Raw genomic sequence first — 18,803 nt, 5'->3', positions numbered from 1 at the left:
TGTGCCAGGCGATATGGCTTCGCGTGACACTTCGTGCCATCATGAGTCTACGCTAAACCATAGGATGGTGGCTTTTATTGAATGCTCCTCTTTTTCTATCCATGTGCTGTTCAAAGAAAAGGGAACCAAGGGGGCCTGTGGACAGAGAAGAGCCCTCGGTGTACAGGTAGTCCTCGGTTTAATGACTGTTCAAAGTTACTATGGAACTGAAATAAGTGACTTATGACCATTTTCACATTTACGACTGTTTTGCAGCATCCCCATGATCAGATTATCAAAATTTGGACGCCTGGCAATTGCATGTATTTATGACAATTGCAATGCCCCAGGGTCACGTGATCGCCTTTTGCAACCTTCTGACAAGCAAAGTCAATGGGGAAACCAGATTCACTTAGCAACGGTGTTCCTAAATTAACAACTGCAGCGATTCTCTTAACAACTGTGTCAAGAAAAGTCATAAATGGGGCAAAATTCACTGAACAACTATCATGCTTAACAACGGAAGTTTTGGGCTCAGTTGTGGTTGTAAGTTAAGGACTAACTGCCGTTGCACAGGATTGGACCAATGTGTAAGGGTGGCAGGCCAAGATTACAGGCCTGGATGGACATTAGGCTGTAAAGCATAAATAAACAACTAAGATGTAGGCCTGTCTGTTGCTATAGAAACCACTTAAGTGATTTGTGCCCCCCCCTCTCGGATACATACATACATACATACATACATACATACATACATACATACATACATACATACGCATAGAATAGTTAATGTAGATAAATAAAATTAACATGTTTGGGCAGAATTAATAGTTGTCCAGGACTACATATAGTCCACAGACCGTGAGTGGAACCGGCCTGATCTAGAAGGTTCCTTACACATCCTTAGATTTCTGTAGCTCTTCACTGCCATCTGTGGTGGTCTGGAATATTGCAGCCCAGAAAGACCAGTCCCAGGAAAAACGGTGGGAACCAGTGCTATGCCTGCTGGTCCAGGAGGGAAAGTGCACCCTTGTTAAATTTAACAAATTTACAATTTGCAGTGCATCTTCTTCTCTGTGGACTTATAATGTGAGAAGAATATGGAGGACAGGCCACTGTTAACCCTTTGTCCCCTGCAGGCCTGCCTCTCTGGGAAAATGAGGAGGCTACCCCCTCCCCGCTGTTGGAGGCCCTCTCACCAGAGGCCATGGAGGGACCCAAGGAGGAGGAAATGGAGGTCTCGGCGGAGGTGCGAGGGTCCTCACCCCCCAGTCCTGAAGGCCTCTCCGAATTGCTTCAGGGGACACTACTGAGAAAGGAGTTTCCCGGGGGTGAGGTGGTGGAAGAGCCAATTCCTGGTGAGAAAAAGAATTTGGGGAAAGGGATGGGACTAGATGTAGAGGAAAGGGTGGGTCGGGTTGAAGAAAAATGGAGGGGCAGGGGTGATTCCGTGGTGGCACAGTGGTTAGAGTGCAGAACTGCAGACTACGTCTACTGACTGCTGGCTGCCTGCAATTCAGCAGATAGAATCTCACCAGGCTCAAGATTGGCTCAGCCTTCCATCCTTCCAAGGTAGGTAAAATGAGAACCCAGATTTTTGGGGGGCAAGAGGCTGACTCTAAACAGCTTAGAGAGGGCTGTAAAAGCACTATGAAGCGGTATGTAAGTCTAAGTGCTATTGCTATTCTTGGAGGGGGGCTGTGTGCCTATTATAAGGGCAAAATTTAACATTTGGCATTGCACTTTTAAAAATTGGTTATCAAATAGTTCTATAATAGCACATTCTTTTTTTCTGTCAGGAAAAAACAGCAACAGGTGGTAGAGAGGACACATTTTTTGGGGTGGGAGGGTTTGAGAGAGTTCCAGTGTTTTCCCTCCTCTGTTCTGACTTCCATGCACCCCTTCTTTTTAGGAGGACAGTCTTCCACTCTGCCCCCATTCCATCTACCCATCCAGCGTCTAGATGGTGGGACAGTCCTTGAGACCTCCGAAGCCACAGCCACTGGCCCCTCCCCATTGACCACTGCTGCCCCTCCCACTGGCTTCCTACTCACCACCCCTCCAGCTTCAACGGCAGCTGCTCCACCCCGGTTGCCCCCTCCACCAGATGAGGTTGGGTCTGCCAACCACCCTATCTCAGCCACCACCACCGCTTTCATCCCCGAAGGTGATGAAGAGACAACGACTACCCTGATTACTACGACGACTATCACAACCGTTCACACGCCTGGTAAGTCATATGAGTGAGGTGCAAAGGTTTTAGACTTGGATGTAAGCCTTCTCCATCCTGATGCTCTCCCGTTACTTGCTCACCTAGCAGTTTCAAAGCATGCAAATGTGAGTAGATAAAAAGGTACCACTTCAGTGGGAAGCAGAGTTCTATGCGCCTCAGCCTATAGTCATAATGACCACTGACCACCGAAGTATCCTCTGTTGTGGCCCACCAGCGTCCAACAGAGCTAGCAGCAGATTCGGACAGTGAGGGGGTTGAGGAGGATGTGGGCCAGTCTTGGAGTCTGGGGAAGGCTCTGATGAGGGCTCTGTGTCAGAGGCAGAGAGGGGGCCAGGGCTGTCCGACATTATCGGCTGCCTTCAGAGTCGGACATCAGTAAGGCAGACAAACAGCTGGAGCCTGTTCCCAGTGTGCGCATGCACAGAGTTGCCAGACGAAGGGAACAGCTAAAGAACAGGGGTTGACTGGGGAGTAAGACCACAAGTGGATGATGAATGGCCTCTCCCAGAGGAAATAAAAGGGGAGCGAAAGGGGAGTGGAGTTTGCAGGAGACAATTAGTTTGCTTAATTGGTTCGTGATTCTTCGAGGCTCTTTGACAAGTTTTGCAGATATCGGCCTACCAGCTCTCCAAGCCAGATAAGGTCTGTGACTGTAAATCCTCCTTTGAAAGACTTTGCTGGAGGTGAATAAGCAGAAATCACAGTTAAATTAATAAAAGGGTTTTTTGTTGGGACAAGGCGTTTGCTTCATGCTCTTGGGAAGCCTCAGTCAGAATATCTTCAGATAACGCTGTGTCCCTTGGCTAAGAAATGGAGATGAGCACCAACCTTTGGACTCAGGTATGGCTGGGCATCGGGAAACAGTTACCTTTACCTTTATAATTCACCAGCCCAAAAAGTCTGGCTGGCCCACATGGAGTCACCAAATAGTGGTAAGCTGAACTTGGTTGAAAAAATTACAGACCATCCTGGACTAAAATAAGCTTTTTTGTCTCCTTTTCTGCCTCCCTTGCCAAGTGCTTTGCAACAATAACATCACCGACATAGAAGGCTACGTTGAATCTCCCGATTATGCTGGCACTACCTTTTACGGAGGCCTGGACTGTACTTACACGATTTCAGTGTATATGGGCTATGGGATAGAAGTACAGGTAATTGGTATTAATTGGTCAGCACTGACGTAATTAAAACGACATTGGGAAACGACATTGGGAAACATGTGCAATGAAATGTCACTTTAATCAATGTATGCCGATTAGTGTCCATTCAAAGTGACAATAAAGTTATTCTAAAAAGTCATGTGGATTAATCATTCCCCACCCCCACCCCCAAAGTGTTTAGAAGGTGACAAAAGCTCACCAATAGCTGACCACATTATAGGTAGTCCTTGACTTACAACCAGAGGTGGTATTCAGCCTGTTCGGCGCTACCGATTCGGTTGGCCCCTCCCACTCGCCCCTGCCCTACCCCGTCGTTTATTTCCTGCTTTCTAGCTCATCTCAATTGTGCAGCACAGCTGATTCCCCCCCCCCCTCACTACTTTGCTGACTTGGAAGGTAAGCAGCTGAGCTTCTAAATACTCCAGTTTCAGCACTGCACACAAGCGCTTTAGGCGCACAAAACACACCGGTTGTTAAACTGACAGCATCCCACCACTGCTTACAACCATTTGTTAGTGAACGTTCAAAGTTATAACGGCAGTGAAAAAAAGTGACGTACAACCGGTCCTTGCATTTATGACCGTTGCTGCATCCCCACGGTCACATAACCACAATTTGGGTGCTTATCAACCGGCAAGTATTTACACCTCTTTCCGTATCCTGGGGTCATAGTGATCACCATTTGCAAGCTTCCCAGCTGACCTCTGACAAGCAGAGTCAGCGGGGAAATTCGATTTGCTTATCAACCACACAATTTACTTAACACCTGCAGTACTTCGCTTAACAAAAAAAAAAGGTTAAATCATAAAATTGGGTGTGGCTCACTTAACAACCACCTTGAAATTCTGACCCTAATTGTGGTTGTAAGTGGAGGACTACCTATATGCTTGAGTGGGAAAGCAGGAGCATAGCACTTCCCAGCTGTTTGGAAAAGCTATCTGTTTCAGGCTTAAAGCTGCTTTAAGAAACACCAAAGTGATGTTGTCATTGTTCAAGAATCAAAGGACTTTGGAAACATTTCTAAAGCATGTCCAGCCCTGTCCATTAGTTGAATATTTGGTTCAAGTCCTGTTTTCCAGACGTGCTTCCCTTTGTCCCCTGCCTTCCCCAATAATTTTCCTGATAATATTTGCTCTTAACTTTAGATTCTTGAAAAATATTAAAAAATATGTGAAGCTTTAAAAGGTGTGGCCGTCTTCTTAACCTTCTCCCTCCCTTTGTCAACTCCCATAACTTCCAGGTGCAGACTCTGAACTTATCCAAGGAGGATTCACTGACAGTGGAAGGTCTGGGAGGGGAGAAGCCTGTTGTCTTGGCCAATGAGTCATTGATGGTTGAGGGGCAAGTGATCCGTAGCCCAACCAATCAGGTCCTGATTCATTTCCAGAGCTACCACACCACCACCCCTGGGGTCTTCAGATTCCACTACCAGGGTAAGGCATGAATATCTCCTCATTCCACCTTCTTTTAAAGGACCTTTCCCTGCTTAATCCTCCTCAAATGGTTGAGATTTCTACTCAAAACACTTCTAGGCTGATAACGGATGCCTGGCAGGGGTGGGATTCAGCAGGTTTGGATCGGTTCGGGAAAACTGGTAGCTCCGATGATCAGCTGGGGAGCGAACCAGTTCACTACGGCGATCAGGTGGGCCCGCCTGCCCACCCCTGCACTTTACTTACCTATATCCTCTCAGCTGATGCGCGCTGCAGAGTGGATTTCTGTGCTTCAGCCGTGTTACTTCCCAGAAGTAACATGGAAGGTAAGTTTTGTTAAAACTGTGCATGCATGCATAGTCAGGTGTGCATGCATGCCTGCCAAGCACCCAATCAGTTGTTAAACCAGCAGGATCCTAACACTGGTGCCTAGACTGCATATTGTGAGACGCATATCCCAAAGGTTATTTTTTTCAAGAGGCAACTGTACTTTTTTTGTTTTTCCTTGAAGATGTTTCCCTTCTGTCCAAGGCGCTTCTTCAGTTCTGTCCTCAGACGTCAGAACTGAAGAAGCTTCTTGGATGAAAAGCGAAACATCATCAAAGAAAAGCAAGGAAGTTCAGTTGCCTCTTGAAAAAAAGAAGCTTTGGGACAACCATGACCTGGATGACTGAGAATCTCCATAGTCATACAGGAAGCATAGTTCCATACCTAGATAAGGTAAGGAGCAATTTCTCACCCTTTTGAGCAGTGGGAGATTTTCCCAATAAGACCTGAGGATGAAAGAAGGCAACGAGACAGAGGATTGTAATTATTTTTTTCTGGGTTGTGCTTGAAGTTTTGGGCCATTCTAATACCTGTGTCACAAAGCCAGACCTGACAAAAGCTGATTACCACTGGGCTTATTCAGAACAAAAGTGGGCATTTATTCATTTATTGAATTTATATTGCCACCTATTTCCCTATGGCGACTCAAGGCGGCTTACAAAATAAAAAACCACATTGAAAACAACAAAAGCTAACAAAAAGAATCAAATAAATTAATATAGTACAATTTAACAAAATCACCCCACCTCCAGAGGTTGTATTCAGCAGGTTCCGGCCAGTTCTGGAGAACCGGTTGCGGAGATTTTGAATAGTTCAGAGAACCGGTAAATATCACCTCAGATTGGCCCCGCCCCCATCTGTTCTCTGCCTCCCGAGTCCCAGCTGATTGGGAGGAAATGGGGATTTTGCAGTATCCTTCCCCTGCCACGCCCACCAAGCCACGCCCACAGAACCGGTAGTAAAAAAAATTGAATCCTACCACTGCCCACCTCCCACCCACCCCCACTCCGGCAACAGCAGATCACACACACCATTTAATGGACTCCATCCCACTCTGGGTTCCCCAGGCCCACTGGCAGAACCAGGTCTTCAGCACCTTCCGGAAGAGAATTAGAGTGGGGGCCATTCTAATCTCCGGGGGAATGATGTTCCGGAGAGAGGGAGCCACCACGGAGAAGGCCCTTCTTCTGGGTCCCACCAGGTGTATCTCCCTTTGGGATGGGACGCGCAACTTTCCCTGCCTCCCCGCTCTGATGGATCAGGTAGGTGCGACCGGCAAGAGACGGTCCCTCGGATAATCTGGTCCCAAGCCATGACATTATGATATGTCTACACTATACATATTTCATGTATTATTCGGATAGATTGTTTTTTTGTCTTAGTGTGGCTCTATCCAACTACATGCACATTTCTCTCAATTCAGGCTGCTGTATGTATGCATGACATAGGGTGGGAGCACCCCCCCCCCAAAGCAAATGAGACACATAATATGATTTACCAGAAGCTCTTTTCCTTAGATGTGATCTAATCCCAGAAGCACTGGAAAGAAATCTCTCGAGGATGATGGCAGTGGGTTTAACAAGGGTTTATCTGCCTTACAGCTTGACTAATTTACATAAGAGTGAAAGAAAACCCCTCCTGTAAATCCAAATCAGAAGGAACCATACCTCACTAAAAAAAGGGGGAGGGGGAGGGAAAGAAAGCCAATAAACCTGTTTACAAATTAAGAATATCTGCACCCGATGATATGCAGAATAGATAAGAACTTCTTTGGGTCCATCATATCCTATGGCCAAATTCAATGTGTTCAATTTTGTGTGTTAAAAAGACTATCCGAGGCAGCGAGCATACTAAAAATGAACAAAAGCCTATTAATTATTGTCTAGGCGTACAAATATTTATCAAATACTGGCAGAATTGACCATGTTTCTTTATGAATGCTTATCAGTTGTTGAAGGCAGTTTGTTAGCATAATTACCTGTTACGTTTCCCTGTCTATAACCTTCCTATCTCCCAACTCCAGCTTTCCTGCTCAGCTGTGGCTTCCCAAGTAGGCCAGAAAATGGAGATGTCATGGTAACTGATCTCCATCCGGGGGGCTCTGCCACTTTCAAATGTGAGTCAGGCTTCCAGTTGAGGGGTGAAGAGATACTCATTTGCCTCAACGTCAGCCGCCCACGGTGGAGTGGCACCAGCCCTGCGTGTGTGGGTGAGTGAAGGAATAAAATGGACCTGAAAATGCAGCCTTGTCAAAAGATTGGAGTGGTAATGGACAAAAGAGAGAGCATTTTAAAGCTTTTTGAGTCCCAGGGGCAAAACATTTTTTTGAGAACACTTTCTTCCTTCATTGTATGACAATGTATTTTTGGGGAGCATTTTTTTTAATCCACTGATACCAATAGCCCAGTTAATGGGGCTATGAGTGGAACTTCAAAATTCCATAATAATTGTCTGTGTTTGTATGTATGTATATGTGTGTGTGTGTGTGTGTGTGTGTGTGTGTATGTATGTATGTATGTATGTATGTATATGTGTATATATATATGTATTTGTGTTACAACCCCTGGTATGCCTAAATATGGGAGGAAGGTCACTACTAGGGTATGGCTAATTAGCACGAAATAGATCTATACTAGTCTCCCTTTATTTATTTATCAGTACAATCACAACACAAATATATATATATATATATATATATATATATATATATATATATATATATATATATATATATATATATATATATATATATATATATATATATATATATATATATATATATATATATATATATATATATATATATATATATATATATATATTGTGTTGTGATTGTACTGATAAATACAGGACACGAAATCAACTTTGAAGGAGCCAGGTTAATCTCCAAAACAGAACACCTCCACAAGAGAATAATCATGGAAGCCATCGAAATAGAGAAACACCCCCACAGCATGAACAAACGTGATGATACCTCCCGCCTACCAAACATCTGGAAACCAGCCCTAGCCAACAAACGAACACCACCCACCACCCAAGCCGTTAAAATACAAAACAACAATGCACACACAACCTGCACCAATCTACCAATCATGATACAACCACACAACCAATCATTCCACTTACTGAAACAAAGCCACCACCCCATCCCCTCCCACCAAGACTTACAGAAAGACGGCAGCTCCGTTCCCATTTTAAGCCCACAGCTTGAAGATGGCAGGTGTGATCCTGCCGAAACGTTGCAAAGACAATCTCAACCTGGTTTTGTTGTATTCGGGTCTTTTCCCGTGTAAGGTTGAGATTGTCTTTGCATATAAACATACATACATACATACATACATACATACATACATACATACATACATACATACATATGTTTTCATAGATTTTCATGGGTGTAGGTATGCTGGTCTTGTTGTATTCGGGTATTTTTTTTTTTTATCTTATACGGGAAAAGACCCGAATACAACAAGACCAGCATATATATGTATGTGTATGTGCATGTGCATATGTATATGTATGTGTGTGTATGTATATATAAACACTGTATGTGTGTTGTATTTGTGCTGATAAATAAATAAAGGGCAAACACAACACAACTCAGCACAAACACAACACAAATGTAACAAAGGCAACATTAAAAATATGGTTTTCTGCCTGGATGGTCTCTTGGAGTGAGCCGAAAGGACAGAAAAGGGAAGCAGTGTTCCCTCCCATATTTGGGCATATCAGAGGTTGTGAGACAATACACACACACACACACACACACACACACATCTCCGAAAAGCCTACAAACGTGAAATACGGCATGTATGTTCCTCATGGCTTCTAGGTGCTCGTTAAGAAAGGATTTTTTCGAAATGACCATCAGATCATCAGTATTTGTTATACAGTATTATTTTCACATGTGTCAATGCTAAGAAGTTAGATGTTCTACTCACCCTCCCCACCTGAAAGGAATTCTGTTCCAACTGCCAGTTGTCTTATATGGGCATGGCTAACGCGTGATTCATCTGGCCTGTGGGCTGGCTTGATCACATGGTTTCGTAGCGAAGCATGGAGATATATATCAAAAATATCCATCTGGTTGTCCCAAAGGTGCTTTTTCAAGAGTCAACTGGACATTTTTCTTTGATTATGTTTCATTCTTGCATGAGAAACAAAACGTCTTCAAAGAAAAACTGGAAAGTCCAGTTGCCTCTTGAAAAAGCACATTTGGGACAACCATGACTTGGATGACTGAGAATCTCCATAGGCATTTATCCATCAGGCTGTTTGTCTCAAATACTGAATGATCATTTGGAGGCTAAGAATTTCTTGGCCCACCAGGGGACTGATTTAAGAGTTTTCTATTGTGGAAAAGAGAATCATTTTGTTTACTTTTGCCATTTATAATACCGACAGATGAATTTTGTTTCCTCCATTCTGTGGTCTTAAAGTGTAAAGATTTATACGGTTATGAATGATGCAAGAACAAGGCAAATAACACTTTTTCCTCTAAATGTTAAAACCAGGCAGTTACACAATGAACAGATTACCAAAATGTTCAGAATTAAAATGCTTCTTTGCAGAATGCATAATTTATTGTCACAAGGTGCAGGGATGATAGTAACTTTTATGTCTTTAGAAAGACATAAAATTAGACAAATTAACAGTGGAGAAAGCTTCAATAGCTATTTTGTCATTAGAATGGAAGCTTTATATTTAGTGGTATTATCCCTCTGATTGCCAGACATTCTGGGCAAACACCCAAGGCTTTTACACAGTAATATTCTTCGAGTGATTTTCTAAGAGTATCTAACTGGCCTCAGTTTGAAGAATAATGTTGGCCAAAATAAGTCTTTCAATAAAGCTCAATTTTTCCTGTAAGTTTGGACTCCTTCAACAATTGCAAATGCTCCAAAAAAAGTCCAGGATCCTATAGATCCAGGATCCTTGGGGTTTAAATTTAAAATTTCCAGAAATCCTAGTCAAATCAAGACATCCATGATAAGGGAAAAATATGACTTTTATATTCTTTGCCAATCACATGAAATTGTATCTTGGCTAGGGATGACAAACGTAATAGCCCAAAATATATTTGCAGAGAATGAGGACCTTAATGATATTTGGTGAATTTTTTTGTAAAGTGGCTTTGAACTCAAAAAGGCAATGTTGAACTTAGGAACATGGGAAGTGTCAGGGGTTGGATTAGCCAAGGATTCAGGATATTACCTTGAGAAAAAGTTTCTCCTGCCAAAATGAGATCTGAAGGACCTTTCTAAGGAGGCAAGAAATGTTAAGCAGGATTCTGGATCTGAAGAATTCCAGGGGAAAACAGGACTTGTAAAGAACATCTGGCCTTCCTCCCCTTAGCTTCTTGTGGAGGAACAGTTCACAACGCCACTCGTGGACGCATTGTGGCTCCGGAGGCCCCAGGAGGACCACGTGGTCGGAACCTGACCTGCCGTTGGTTGGTGGAAGCACCTGAAGGCCAGAGACTCCATCTACACTTTGAAAGAGTGGCACTGGATGAGGATAATGACAAGTGAGAAAATGGGGGTGAGGGGGTGAGAAGATGGGGAATTGACAGGCAATCAAGCGTTGTCATGAAGGTGGGAGTAGAGAAGGGAGAAGAGAAGAGAGAAGATGGGGAGGCATCAGCTGATGACAAGCAGGAACGGTTGAGATATATTTTAGAAAATGTCAAGAATTTTGCCTGCTGCAGGGAGGAGGGAGGAGAGCAACAATCTGTTGTGGTCTGCCAGCAACCAGTGGAGCTGGCAGCAGATTCGGACAGTGAGGAGGTTGGGGAGGAACATGGGCCAGTCCTAGAACCTGGGGAAGGCTCTGATGAGGGCTCTGTGCCGGAGGCAGAGATGGGGCCAAGGCCATCTGACAGTTATCAGCTGCCTTCAGAATCAGACAACAGTGAGGCAGATGAACAACTGGGGCCTGTTCCCAGTGTGCACATGTGCAGAGTTGCCAGACAAAGGGAACAGCTAAAGAACAGGGGTCGACTTGGGAGTAAGGCCAAGGTGGATGATGAATGGCCCCTCCCAGAGGAAATAAAAGAGGAGCAAAAGGGGAGTGGAGTTTGCAGGAGACAATTAGTTCACTTAATTGGTTTGTGACTCTCCGAGACTCCCTGCCACGATTTGCAGATATTGGCCTGTCAGCTCTCCAAGCAGATAAGGTCTGTGACCGTAAATCCTCCCTTGAAAGACTTTGCTGGATGTGAATGAGAGGAATTCACAGCAAATTAATAAAAAGGTTTTTTGCCAGGACAAGGAGTTTGCTTGGGAAGCCTAGGTCAGAACACAGTAAGTCTGTAGGACATAGAAGCAGCAAGAGGAAGAAACAGGAGGAGAAATATATTTTTTTACTGCCGACAAACATATGATGGACACTCATGAAACACTTAAAGTAGAGAAGTCCAAAGGAATTTAGAACTGTCCCTGGAGAAGGGATGAGTGAACTGTTATGGAAAACCTTAAACAAGAGATTACTTTTAGTTGAAGTGAGAGATTACATTTAGTTGAAGTGAGAAATTTGGACAAGTTTTCAAGTTTGAAGCCAGCTTTTCACAATTATGACACCACTGGTTTTCCAGGAATGCCATTTTATTGTTGGAAGGTATAATAACAGAATCTTGCATTATGTAATCTCTTATCTGAATCTGTTACCGTCCACTCATACCCTTCTCAAGGTTTACTCAAAATTAGTTTACACAGAGTTGAAAAAATCTGCTTACCCAAATCCTTTCCCTTTTCCAGGCTGATGATTCGCAGTGGGAGTAGCACTTTCTCCCCTATCATTTATGATTCTGACATGGATGATGTCCCAGAACGGGGATTGCTAAGTGATGCTCAGTCTCTCATTGTTGAATTGATCAGCGAGGGACCTGCTACGCCCCTCATCCTTAGCCTGCGCTACGAAGGTGAGAACGTAATCTTCCCCCCCCCCCTTCCCAACATTTTACCTGCTCAAAAATAGTAAAGGCAAGAAAACATGATGTTATCTTCCCTCTTGGCAGTAGATTCTGACAGTTGCCTATTGGTAACTTTGGGAAGTCATCAAATCAAACAAGCATAATTATATGCAATGCTGTTTGTGAAGCTTATTTTAGTAAAACAAATTTCTGCTTTGCATTTAAGGTTGGATAAATTACTAGTGTGCAGCATTGAGGCCTCATGACACTGATAAACTGTTGTGGGGCTACAGAAAGAATAACGGATCTGGGAACTCATTGGTTTCATGCCAGATTCTTTCAAGAAAAGAAAAGTTTTCAGTCTGGTTAGGACAAAAAAATGGGACTGAGGCATAAAGAAAGCAAAGAAGCGAAGAGTCCACAAGGAAGGATACAAGAGGAAGAGTGGAGAATGGGAAAGTCGGGAACTTCAGCAGAAGTTTGGAGGCAGGGAACTGAGACGAGAAAAAGCTCATCATAGAGAAAGGCTGGTGCTAGCTGGAGGGAGAAATGAGTTTAAGTAACACTGATTCGGGACTTGAACACATGTCCCAGAAGGGTAGGCTGAAAGAACAAGGAAGGTAAGTGTGCAGAAAAAGAAGACTGGGGAAGATTAGAAAACCAGGGCTGGGATTCAGCCGGTTTGCACAGGTTAAGTGGAACCGGATATTAATTTTGCATCTGGTTTGCCGAACTGGTAGTTGCAAGGACAGGCTGGCCCTGCCCACTCTGCCCCTCCCCTCTCAGGAATTTCCATGTGGCCTGTTCATCATACCAGGTAAGTGCCCGCATGGAAGTTCTGAGAGGGCAAAAAATGGGCCTCCCGGAAATCTGGAAACGGGCCTGTTTCTGGCCTCTGGAGAGTCTCAGGAGCTTCGGAAGGCCATTTCCGACCTCCTAGAGGCTCAAGGAAAGCTTCTGGAGCCTGGGCAGGGCAAAAATCCCCCCCCCCCCGAGGTGCAGGAGGCCGAGTAGGCCACGCCCACCATACCCATGCCCACCAAGCAACTGGGCATAGAACTCTTTGCTAACATTTTTCAATCCCACTCCTGCCCAAAACTATTTTTCATGGCCAAAGAAACTAGCCCCCAAAATAATAATTTGTGATCATAGAAGTGATCAGACATAGAAGGTTGCTGAATGGATACAAAATTTTAGACAAGGAAATAGGTGCAATTTGATTTGACTTGGCCTTCTTCTTGTAATTTGACCGAGATGTGGTAATGTGGTAGTTGAATCTATGGTATATACCAGGTCAACGAAAGAGGTAGGGTTGATCCCATCTTCAAGGAGATATTACTGTAATACTTCACTGCAATGGGAGAGATCAGAAGCTATAATCTTGATAGGGGCAGTTTTCTGACTTTTTTGCTCCCCCTGGTGGCAGCTTTTGATGAAGACCGATGTTATGAACCCTTCCTGGCCCATGGAAATTTCAGCACATCAGACCCTCTGTATCATACAGGGACCATTGTAGAGTTTGCTTGCAGTGCAGGATACATGCTTGAGCAGGGTCCTTCGGCCATTGAATGCATAGATTCAAGAGACCCCCGCTGGAACGAAAGCGAGCCCACCTGCAAAGGTAATCATTCTTCACCTCAAACTCTCCGCTCAATTTTCCTCTGGAGCCTGATGGGTAATGTCTTTTCTCCTTGATTGCTCTTTTGTGTTCCTGCCCTGCTGCCTGAAAGAGTAATGGTGCATGCTGATGGGGCACAACAGGCCTGAGCAAATGACTGTTATGCACTGGGTTTTACGAACTCAGGCACATGTTTGCACAGCTGAGGAAATGGGGGCAGAGAGAGAAGCCAACGTGAGTGGAAGGAGAAGGAAGTTGTGGCAGAGTATGGATCTGCCATGGTCTGCACAAAGTCTGGAAATTAAAACGGGAGAGATGCAGTTCTAAAAAAGCCATTTTAAAAGCAAGAACGGTGCATGACCTAGAAAGCTTATTTGCATAGGGCTGAATGGTTCTGGAAGCAGACAGTCACATTAATTGGGTTATAGAGTTAATGGAGCCCCACTTACCTCCTTCAAAAAGGGACTGATATATCCTGTGTCAGGAAACTACTGATAAGGCTAAATGATGCCACTATGACTATCCCTTCATCATTGATCAGAAGTAGGTACGGCTTAATTACAATAGTGTTTGGAAAGCATATTCTGAAATCTTCGCTAAGTATGGGAAGATGGTTACTTTCTCTCCCCCCCTTCCTCCCCCCTCTCTTTTTGGAGGATTAGAGATGCAAACCAGACTAGATGATCGGATTTAAATGTTCTTACAACACTACTGGCTGAATGGAATTACTTAAACTCTGAGTGCCTGGCTTTGCTTATGACTAATTTTTAACCTCTAGGGCAAGGCTCTCTGAGGAATTCTGGGGGTGGAAGTCCACAAGTTAGATTTGGAGACCCCTACCCTAGGGGATAGGGCAGCTGACTTTTTTTTTTTTTTGTGATTCTCCCAACATAGTACTGTAACATCTTTCACCCACACTTTGTGATACCACTATTATTTTAATCCAGAAATATAAAATACTTTAACTAAGGTAATTTGGCCAGAGCCTTCAGTTTCCATCCTATGGACTCAACCATAACTTTTTGAAAAAAATTAGAATGACTTACAAACATACAACTAGGAATGGAATGGAATGGAATGCCCCTTCGTCCCCCTCCCAATGCAGTAGAAGTGGGACATTTGTGATGCTTCAGATATCGCTGAACCCCAGCAGTGTCAGCAGAGGTGGTATTCTACTGGTTCGGACTGGTTCGAACCAGTAGTAGAGATTGCAGTTGCCCCCACCCACTCACCCAGCTGTACGGCATTCCATTTGGGCCCTTTTTTCACCAAAAGCGCATACGCGGAAGGCTGTGTGCATGCAAGGAGGTGGTATGTGCAAGAAAAGCGACCCCCCACGAGTGCGTGCTCACATTTGCGAACCGGTAGGGAAGGTAAGTGAATACCATCCCTGAGTGTCAGCAAGAATGGCTAAATGTGCGGTGGAGACTTTCAGCATCTACACGTTTTGAAAACTGAGTTCCATACTTGCTCCAGTAGGCAGGACTAAAATATTTCCAAGAATTCCTAAAAACAAGAAAGACCACCACTTGTCTTTCCAAGGTATCTTCCAGCTAGTTCCAGTTCAGGTCTTTTCTTTAATGGCTGGGGAGCACATGGACACTGCGAAGAAGTGGGATTCTCCAGGTAGGGAAATCTTATTCCCACCATTACAAAACTATCAATTCCAGCTATGAACCACACGCCTCTGGAAAGTTCGCATTCTCTCCTTCAGGAAGCTGAGGAACTAGGCGATTGGACTAGTAGAATAAGTAGGCAACTGGTTCCCCCCCCCCCCATCACCCATCAAAAGGGCACCAGTGTAGGAATTCTGGATTTGGACAAAGCAGACAACTATTGCTGGGTTTTGCTGTCCATCTTTGAAGGCCTTCCCATGTGATGCTTGTTCGATATGATGCTCTTATGCTTCAGCTCAGCATCTCAACTCTTGCTATAAATGAGGGTGAGAAAAAGGAGCATCCACTTCCAGTTGCAAGGGTGGACATGGGCCTTCCTCAATCTAGTGAAAAGAAAATGGGCTCTTCCCAATATTCTAGTCACTATTAGTCATCTTATAGTCACTACATCAGATTTGAGAAGGGTGAGAGAATGATACAACCTTCCGAATCTCTTGTTCAGAAAACATCAACTACCCTCTGCGGTCTTCATTCTCAAGACATTTAAATACTGTTTTCCTTATGGGAAGCTCACAAGAGTTACCCTGAGTTGCCAGGGAAATGCACTATAAATTTGCCATTTCTTTCTTTCATGAGCATATTTGACATTCATCCCAGTCTTAACTGAATTAGAAGAACAAACTTGGAAGAATCCCAATGATTTATATGGGATCTGGCAGCAAATACAAATAAATGTTGTAGTATTTATCTCTTAAATTGGTTTAGTTGACTTTCATTTGACTTTCACCATGGGGTAGATATGGGTTATTTTGTCCAGGTGATATTTCTCAGTGGCGAAATGCAAATTTTTTTGCCACTGGTTCTCTTGTGGGCATAGCTTGGGTGTGTGTATGTGTGTCATGTGACTGGGTGGGCGCGATAAACTTTTAAAAAAATTTAAAGCATTTTTTTACAACCTATTTGCCCGAACGAGTAGTAAAAAATGCTTTAAGAAATGAAAAAAAAAAGTTCAGCTGTGCCATGCGATCATGGGAACCTTCCCCCCCCCCCCTTTTAAAGCATTTTTGTACTACTGGTTCTGGTGAATAGGCAAAAAAAAAAAAGCTTTAAAAAGTGGGGGAGGGGAAAGCTTCCGACGATCACATAGCTCACGGCTGAGCAGTGCAATCCTCGGAAGCTTTTTTTTAACTGCTGGTTTACAGAACCAATGACAATCGTCCCTTCCAGTTCACGCAAACTGGTAGCATTTCACCCCTGATATTTCTGTTCTGTGGGCCAAGTGACTGGATTTTGTTTTCGGGCCTTTGGGTTGTGACCTCATTTGAGTTACTGCTGCAGACCTGCTACGTGGATTTTGTCTTCCTATGTTGTCAAAATAATGCTGCAAGTCCATGCAAAATTGTATCCCCAACCCTCCCAGGGACTTCTTTTTACGCTCGTCCCAGTTTTCAGGCTATTCTCTTCCAGTGGAAGAAAAGGAAATATACTGAGGGTCCTCTTCTCTACTGTAGATTGAAGATACTCCCTGTCTTACTCTATCCATTTTGTCTTTTGCATTTTCTCTGAAGATCCTATTCACTCTCTTAAGTGGAAGGGCCGGGTAGCTTTATTGCTACAATCTTTTAGTCCTGCTTTTTGGAACAAGTCGAAGGAACTATCCAGTTTTCGATAGCCTCCATCTCTGCAAAAAAAAGAAATGCCATGGCAACTCCAATATCCTCTTCCTTACCCCTGCAGTAACATTTTCACAGCTAGTCAGTGTCATGACCTAGAATCCAATTTCTCATATTTGATTATTGGGTCATTTTAACAGAGTCATAGAAAGAGGAGAACCAGAAACATTGCAGTGCAGAGATGAGAAAAGATGGCTTCATTGCCTTTGCTGGGAGGCACATTTTACCTCTCTTGAATTCTAGGGCAGGGCGTGGTGTGTGTCTGGGGGAGGGTCAGGAGGTAACGGGGCAGTTCAATTTGTCTTTCCCTATTGCATTTTTCATAATCTAAAAGAAATAAGGGGTTCTTGGTGCTGGCTGAGCTTAGTTCTTTTCTTGCAGACGTCTCACTAGATCATCAGAGCTCGGATGACATTAGAGTAGTAAGATAAAGGTAAAGGTTCTCTCGCATATATGTGCTAGTCATTCCCGACTGTAGGGGACAGTGCTCATTTCCCTTTCAAAGCCGAAGAGCCAGCACTGTCCGAAGACATCTCAATGGTTAGGGGGGGGGCATGACTAAATACCAAAGGCCCACGGAACACTATTACCTTCCCACCAAAGGTGGTTCCTATTTTTCTACTTGCATTTTTATGTGCTTTCTAACTGCTAGGTTGACAGAAGCTGGGACAAGTAACAAGAGCTCACTCCATTATGCGGCACTAGGGATTTGAATCGCCGAACTACTGATCTTTCTGATCGACAAGCTCAGCTACCGCCTATCTTGGTACTTATCATTAATTGGTTCCAGGAGGCACAATGAGTACCAAAAATGATGAATACCAAACAATTTTTTCTGTAAGGAATAATGTAGTCAGTCACAAGGCAACCAACACTGACAGGTTCTAGCTTGTATATTGTACCAAACAAAGGATGAGTACCAGGACAAAAGTTTCACAACAGAATGCATTGAGTATCAAAGTTGGGTGAGTTTCAAAGCAGTTGAGTATCAAGATATCACTGTACCTAGTTTGGGTAATGAAATGTCTGCAAGAAAACAACGAAGCTGAGAGAGCATCAAGGACCCCTCATGTCAACCCCGAACTATTCTCCTCTATTGATACCAAAAAATTTGGCTTAAACTGGTTGAGTAGCTGCACTGCTTCATTCAAGCTATAGTCTTCTCCTGATTATGCATCTTTTCTCTCCAGCATTGTGTGGTGGGGAGCTCTCTGAGCCAACAGGTGTTGTACTTTCTCCTGACTGGCCCCAGTCTTATGGAAAAGGTCAAGACTGCGTATGGGGCATCCGGGTGCAGGAGGAGAAGAGGGTGCTGCTAGACATTGAGATGTAGGTACTTCTGCTACTACCACCATCAATACCATCCCATTTTCTTGAGGGAGGCGTCCCAAATCAACCAAAGCAGTGTTGTCCTCATGGTCCCTGAAACCATCATCCATCATTAGCTTAATTGTTTAAATCATTCATACCATCGATTCATGGAAAGATGTCTATGTACTTTGAAGATAATCTTCTGTTATCAAATAGGATTCCTACTTAGAGGTCATCAACCAGAATGATACAGCAAATTCCTTATACAGTATTTATGGAAGGAAGCATCTGGATGGCGAAACATTTTAAATCTTCAAGTGCAAGAAAGAGTGGTCTATGTTTAATCTAGTATTTATGCTGCTAGATCTAATTATTTTCTATTCCATGGGGGTTTCAAAGTTAGGCTAAAATGACAATAGAACAGATGGAGGGGATTATTTAAGTCTCTTCTTAGAATCATTTCCCTCACAACAGTTCTAAAAATTTAGAGGCACCAGGAAGCTTGTCCAAAGCAGCAGACTGAATTCATATGTGTGTCTACAG

The 18,803-nt window shown here is 43.7% G+C and overlaps 1 protein-coding gene across 3 annotated transcripts in view; it reads left to right on the top strand.

Annotated features, from left to right (window-relative positions):
• The window catches only part of SEZ6L2 (seizure related 6 homolog like 2), a 38,275-nt gene that overhangs the window by 4,198 nt on the left and 15,274 nt on the right, over positions 1-18,803 (top strand). For all 3 annotated transcript variants that reach the window (XM_081933189.1, XM_081933188.1, XM_081933187.1), the window contains exons 2-10: positions 1,119-1,337; positions 1,892-2,209; positions 3,230-3,363; positions 4,613-4,805; positions 7,156-7,341; positions 10,488-10,659; positions 11,888-12,051; positions 13,469-13,663; positions 18,140-18,278. In XM_081933189.1, the coding sequence (XP_081789315.1) occupies positions 1,119-1,337; positions 1,892-2,209; positions 3,230-3,363; positions 4,613-4,805; positions 7,156-7,341; positions 10,488-10,659; positions 11,888-12,051; positions 13,469-13,663; positions 18,140-18,278 (1,720 nt within the window). The remainder of the gene's footprint in view (positions 1-1,118; positions 1,338-1,891; positions 2,210-3,229; positions 3,364-4,612; positions 4,806-7,155; positions 7,342-10,487; positions 10,660-11,887; positions 12,052-13,468; positions 13,664-18,139; positions 18,279-18,803) is intronic.

The sequence above is a fragment of the Natrix helvetica genome (genome assembly GCF_964273705.1).
Source record: "Natrix helvetica genome assembly, chromosome: Z".
Taxonomy (NCBI): Eukaryota; Metazoa; Chordata; class Lepidosauria; order Squamata; family Natricidae; genus Natrix; species Natrix helvetica.
This window is presented reverse-complemented; position numbering and strand designations above follow the sequence as displayed.